General features: G+C 59.8%; 1 protein-coding gene across 1 annotated transcript; it reads left to right on the top strand.

Annotated features, from left to right (window-relative positions):
- The first annotated feature begins 383 nt into the window (after nt 1–383).
- Nucleotides 384–4,630, top strand: PRF1 (perforin 1). The gene is made up of 3 exons (XM_008270008.5): nt 384–499; nt 1,375–1,947; nt 3,389–4,630. The coding sequence occupies exons 2-3, from the start codon at nt 1,409–1,411 to the stop codon at nt 4,515–4,517; spliced, it is 1,668 nt and encodes a 555-aa protein (XP_008268230.3). The 5' UTR covers nt 384–499; nt 1,375–1,408; the 3' UTR covers nt 4,518–4,630.
- The last annotated feature ends 1,458 nt before the right edge of the window (nt 4,631–6,088 follow it).

Genomic DNA, 6,088 nt, shown 5'->3' with positions numbered 1-6,088 from the left:
ATGAGGAAACTGAGGTAGAGAAGCCATTTGCCTAGCCACAAAGCTGGTACATACCAGAGCTGGCACAAGCCCAGGTGGCCTGGCTCCCACACCGCCGCACCCTGCTCCCACTATGGAGTGCCCAGGTCATCCTACAGACGCAGTCAGAGCAGGGCAGTGGCCCTGCCGGCCTGTAGCTCAGCCCTGACAATGAAGTACAAAGTCCTATGAGCCCAGCGCCCCCTCCACCTGCTGGCCCTGGGTCCCCACTCCCAGTGCAGTTCTGTTGGGCAGAGGAGCCCTGAAGCTTCTTCCTTGAGTGTTGTCAGCAGGGCCGGATGAGGAGCTGGTGACAGGGGGTGTGCTGGTGGGACCTGTGGCCACCGCTAGGGGCGGGGCAGGAAGCAGCAGTGATGTGAACCAGCCCCGTGAGGGGCTGTGCATAGGAAGGCCAACACTTCAAAAGCCCTCGGTGGGGAGCGAGCGTGCCTGCGCAGGGGCTTCTCTCCGTCTACTCCAGGTAGGAAGGAGGCGGGGGCAGGGAGGCTGCGAAGTCCTGTGGGGGAGGGAGGGGAGCCTGATGGGCAGGAAGTGCCCAGGATGCTCCTGCTCAAAACTACTGCCCAGAGCAAGGCCTCCTGGGAGCCATGTCTGGGTCGGGGCAGAGAGGAGAGAACGGACCCAGGGCAGGCCCCAGCTTCCTTTTAAAACAAGCAGGCACCTGCTAGCCAGCCTTTAGCAGGAGCAGGCATCAGGCAGGTCCCTGTCACAGCCAGGCCTGGGAGGAGACTTGGGCAGGGGAGAGGCTCTGAATGACAAACTTCTAGGGTCCTGTGTGTGCTGGACCAACAGGTGCAGGCAGAGCGGCAGACTGCAGCCTGACACTCCTCCCTGAGGCTCCCAGCGAGGGCCCCAAAGGGAAACCGGGGAGAACAAGGGTGAGGCCTGATCCCAGTTCTGCTAGCAGCTCAGCAGGAGAGACTGGAACAGAAGGAGCATGGCAGTGGGGAAATGCAGCCTGTGCTGGGGTTAAAAATGACTCCCCAGGCCCTCAGCCCTTCCCTAAACCTGCTACCACCACTCTGTCCCTCCTGTGGCCAGAGCCCCCTCCTCATCGGCAGCAGGTGCAGCACTGGGGAGACCTCCCTCTAGATCCCCATTAGGCTTTAGTTAGATAAATCCTAGCCAGGGGCACCTCCCGGCTGTGTGACCCTGGGCAAGGCACTCCCTCTCTCTGGTCCCATTTAACAGTGTGGGGTGGGTCAGGCCTGTGGGGCCTATTCCAGCCCCCAAATCCAACGACTTTAGAGATGGCTCAGTCCCTTGCTTGCCCCACGCCCCAGTGATGCAAAGCAGAGAGCACGACTCAGCCATCCTCCATCCCCCTAACCACAGCTTCCACAGCCCAGACGCCCCTGTCATCAGCTCCATGGCGACCGGCCTGCTCCTCCCGGGCTTCCTCCTGCTGCTGCTGCCCCCGCCCACTCCGGCCCCCTGCTACACAGCTGCACGCTCAGAGTGCAAACGTGTGCGCAGGTTTGTGCCCGGAGCGTGGCTGGCCGGAGAAGGTGTGGATGTGACCAGCCTCCGGCGCTCGGGCTCCTTCCCGGTGGACACACGCAGGTTCCTGAGGCCCGATGGCACCTGTACCCTCTGTAAAAACCTCCTACAGCAGGGTGCCCTGCAGTACCTGCCCCTGGCATTCACCCACTGGCGTGCCCAAGGCTCCGGCTGCCAGCGCCACGTGGCGAGGGCCAAAGTTAGCTCCACGGAGGAGGTGGCCCGGGACGCGGCTAACAGCATCAAAAACGACTGGCGAGTGGGACTGGACGTGAATCCCAAGCCCAGCAGCAATGTCCAGATGTCCGTGGCCGGCTCACACTCCCAGGAGGCCAACTTCGCAGCTCAGAAGACTCACCAGGACCAGTACAGCTTCAACACGGACTCAGTGGAGTGTCGCTTGTACAGGTGAGGGCTGGGAGGAGGCGTCACGACCTCTGCATGGCGGGGTGGGGGCTCAGAAGGAGGAAACTGCAACCCAGGTTCTCAGACCCCTTGGGGCCTCCTCCCATCCACGAGGGCCCCAACCTGTGAGTGCCCAGATGGAGGACGAGGGCAAGATCACGCCCCAGAGCCCCAACCCCTTCTTCCTGGGCACTGCCAGTCCTCCACAGGGTCCTTCCTCGATACGGGCAAGGAAGGACTGCCCGAGTTATCCCTCCTTAGCGCCGTGTGGCTCTGGGCATCTCGCTTCTCCTCCTCGGGCCTCAGTCATTCAACTGACACTCATGTCTGCCTTGTGTCCAGGCTGCACTGGCGAGTGACAGCAGTCACTGCCCCGGTGCTGGGGAGCAGGGTCCTGCATCACGTATACCTGGCTTCTGGGACTGGAAGCCATGTCCAGCCCCATTTGCCACAGCTGACCCCAAATCACTCGCTCTGAGTCACACAACTATAGGTCCTGTCTTCTCCACAGCTGTCAGGAGCCCGGGCATATGGGGCTTCATAGGGGACAGAATGGTGCAGGTCACACAATAGGTTCCAAAGCCAGATGGGGCCGGCGCCGCGGCTCACTAAGCTAATCCTCCGCCTTGCGGCGCCGGCACACCGGGTTCTAGTCCCGGTCGGGGCGCCGGATTCTGTCCCGGTTGCCCCTCTTCCAGGACAGCCCTCTGCTGTGGCCAGGGAGTGCAGTGGAGGATGGCCCAGGTGCTTGGGCCCTGCACCCCATGGGAGACCAGGAAAAGCACCTGGCTCCTGGCTCCTGCCATCGGATCAGCGCGGTGCGCCGGCCGCAGCGCGCCGGCCGCAGCGGCCATTGGAGGGTGAACCAACGGCAAAGGAAGACCTTCTCTCTGTCTCTCTCTCTCACTGTCCACTCTGCCTGTCCAAAAAAAAAAAAAAAGCCAGATGGACATCTACCACAAGGGCAGCATCACTACTTTAAAAAAAAAAGTATTTATTTATTTATTTGAAAGGCACAGGGAGAGAGAGAAAGAGAGAGAGAGAGAAGGACACAGAGAGATCTTCCATCCCCTTGTTCACTCCCAAATGGCCACAACGGCCAAGGCTGGGCAAGGTCAAAGCCAGGAACCTAGCACTCCATCAGAGTCTCCCATGTGAGTGCAGAGACCCAAGCATTTGGGCCATCCTCTGCTGTCTTCCCAGGTGCATTAGCAGGAGCTGGATTGGAAGTGGAGCAGCCAGAGCACAAACCAGCACCCACATGGGATGCTTAACCCACAGCACCACAAAGCCAACCCCTGTCATTGCTCTTATAATAGGAAAATAAGGAGGGAAGAACCTTGGTGTGTTCTGCTCACTCCCATGTGCCCTGGGACAACCATTATTGTATGGGGAAAACACTACTGTCTGTGGCCCCACCTGAGGTTTCTCTCTCCCCACTCAGTTTTCACCTGGTGCACAAGCCCCCGCTGCACCCTGACTTCAGCAGGGCCCTCAGGGACCTGCCCCCCGATTTCAACACCTCCACGGAGCCCTACTACCACAGGCTCATCACCAACTATGGCACCCACTTCATCCGGGCCGTGGAGCTGGGCGGCCGCATCTCAGCCCTCACCGCCCTGCGCACCTGCCAGCTGGTCCTGGATGGGTTCACAACCGATGAGGTGGGGGACTGCCTGACGGTGGAGGCCCAGGTCAGCATCGGCGGGCAGGCCAGCACCTCCTCTGAGTATAAGGCCTGCCAGGACAAGAAGCAGAAGCACAAGATGACCACCTCCTTCCACCAGACCTTCCATGAACGCCACTCCCAAGTGGTTGGCGGCCACCACACCTCCATGCACGACCTGCTGTTTGGGCGCCAGGCCGGGCCTGAGCAGTTCTCCGCCTGGGTGGCCTCACTCTCCGCTAGCCCTGGCCTGGTGGACTACAGCCTGGAGCCCCTGCACCTGCTCCTGGAGAGCCAGGACCCGCGGCGGGAGGCTCTGAGGCAGGCAGTGAGCAAGTACCTGATGGGCAGGGCACGCTGGAGGGACTGCAGCCGGCCCTGCCCCCCAGGGCAGCAGAAGAATCCCCACAACCCATGCGAGTGCCAGTGCTCCAGCTCAGAGGTCACCAGTCAGGACTGCTGTCCACGGAAGCGGGGCCTGGCCCGGCTGGAGGTCATGAACTTCCAGGCCACAGGCCTGTGGGGGGATTGGATCACGGCCACGGATGCCTATGTGAAGGTCTTCTTCGGTGACCAGCAGATGAGGACGGACACCGTGTGGAACAACAACAATCCCAGGTGGACGACACGCCTGGACTTCGGGGACGTGACCCTGGCCGGACAGGGACCCCTCAGGGTGCAGGTCTGGGATGCGGACTATGGCTGGGATGACGACCTCCTTGGCACCTGTGACCAGTCTCCGAAGTCGGGCTCACATATGGTGAGCTGCAACCTGAACCATGGCCATCTGAGGTTCCTCTACCGTGCCATATGCTTGCCCCACCTGGGAGGGGAAACCTGCCTGGAATATGCCCCCCAGGGGCTTTTGGGGGAGCCCCCTGGGAACCGGAGTGGGGCTGTGTGGTGACAGCAGTGAGCTCTAGGAGGCCCCAAGATACTCAGACTGAAAGGGGCTCTCACTATGGAAGCCCGGGCCAGTCTGTTTATTCTCATTAAATGGATGGAAAACTGAGGCTCCAACTTTTTCCTTGAGGTGTCTGAGTTCAGAGGCCGTGGCCTCTGCCGTGGCCCTGCCACACACAAATAGCTACCAGCAGAGTTAGGCAGGGGCCAGGAGCCCTTCCCTCCACACTGCCCAGAGCTCGTCCTCAGAGGCCCTTCTCTTGCAATGCTCTCCAGGGAGCAAGGCTTCATCCTTGTAGATCTAACCCTTCTGCCTCACTTGTTCCGTTGGCTCCTTTGTGTGGCACACGTTGCCTCTCAGGTCAAGTGCACGCACAGCTTGACAGCAGCCAATCCACACGATGCGGGAGCAGCCATAATGGGGGTGCTGTGGCAGAGCAGAACACAGGGCCCAAACACATCCCCAGGGTTAGCTTCCCCATCAGCAACCCACATGCCAAGGCGGGCAGGCAGGTAACATACGGAAGCTGATTCTTACCTGGGATGCAAACATAGGGGCTCAAAACCTCTTACCTCCCTAACTCTCTGATCAGAGAACCCATGCATGAACTGTGGGGCATCCAGCTCCTGGAGGCAAGACAACAGGGAATGGCGAGGACTGTGGTGGCCTGGCTTGCATGGGTCTCATGCCCAAAGGGGCGGCTAGAGCTCTGCTCCAGCCAGGCGTGGGGGCCCAGTGCTACGCAGGCTCCTGCTTTCCCAGAATAACCACACATCCCAACTGGACCTGGTGAAAATAAACCCCTGCGGCTATCCACAGCATAGGCTCATGGGGACACGAACACAGGCCGGCCCTGACCCGAGGCTATCAGTTTTGCAAACCCTGCATTCTACAGTATCCACTGGCACTGACTGCAAAGCTCCCCCCATCTCGCAAGTTGAAGGGCAAGGGCAGTGGCTCTAACAGGGGAGTCTTGGAGGGCCTCCTGGGCTTGGCACACAGGAGGCCCAAGACCTTTGATTCCCAAGTTAAAGTGAAACGGTCTGTGTGCCCGTGGCTGGAGCCAGGCATCGGCATGCAGGCCCACAGGGTTGGGGCAAGATTCAGGGCAGCTTCCTAGATGTGCGGGGACTTGGCTGCATGGAGTCGTTGTCAAGGGGCAGAGGCCGGGGTTGGTGAGGTTTGCCTGGCACCCACCTGCCAAGCAACAGTATTTTACTGTCAGTTTCCAAGGGGCATGGAGGGACCAGCAAGGTGGCAAAGCCTGGTTGAAACCCATTTTTAAACGCTTCTGCTCACAGCCACACACCCAAAGACAGCATGAGACAGCGAAGATGCCAGCGCCATGTAATAACGAAAATGGGCTGGGTGTGGGCCACGCCCCTTAGAGAAAGCAAATCCTTGGGGCGAGGGTGGGCCTGGCTCAGGCAACAGCCCTGGCACAAGACAGGAGTCTTTTGTATGCTTTGTTTTTAAGAATTGTGTATTTATTTGAAAGGCAGAGTTACACAGAGAGAGGAGAGAGATTCTAACTGCTGGTTTACTCCCCAAATGGCCACAATGAATAGGGCTGG

The sequence above is a fragment of the Oryctolagus cuniculus genome, chromosome 15 (genome assembly GCF_051225735.1).
Source record: "Oryctolagus cuniculus isolate XC-2025 breed Fujian yellow rabbit chromosome 15, ASM5122573v1, whole genome shotgun sequence".
NCBI classification, from domain to species: domain Eukaryota; kingdom Metazoa; phylum Chordata; class Mammalia; order Lagomorpha; family Leporidae; genus Oryctolagus; species Oryctolagus cuniculus.
Note: the sequence above shows the minus strand (reverse complement) of the source record. Positions and strands in the feature narration are given on the sequence as shown.

What these genes read in the sequence shown, in the direction of transcription:
- PRF1 (XM_008270008.5), top strand. Translation starts at nt 1,409, where the DNA reads ATGGCGACCGGCCTGCTCCTCCCGGGCTTCCTCCTGCTGCTGCTGCCC. An exon ending in GTGGAGTGTCGCTTGTACAG is followed by an intron (nt 1,948 to 3,388) that starts GTGAGGGCTGGG and finishes CTCCCCACTCAG; the next exon opens with TTTTCACCTGGTGCACAAGC.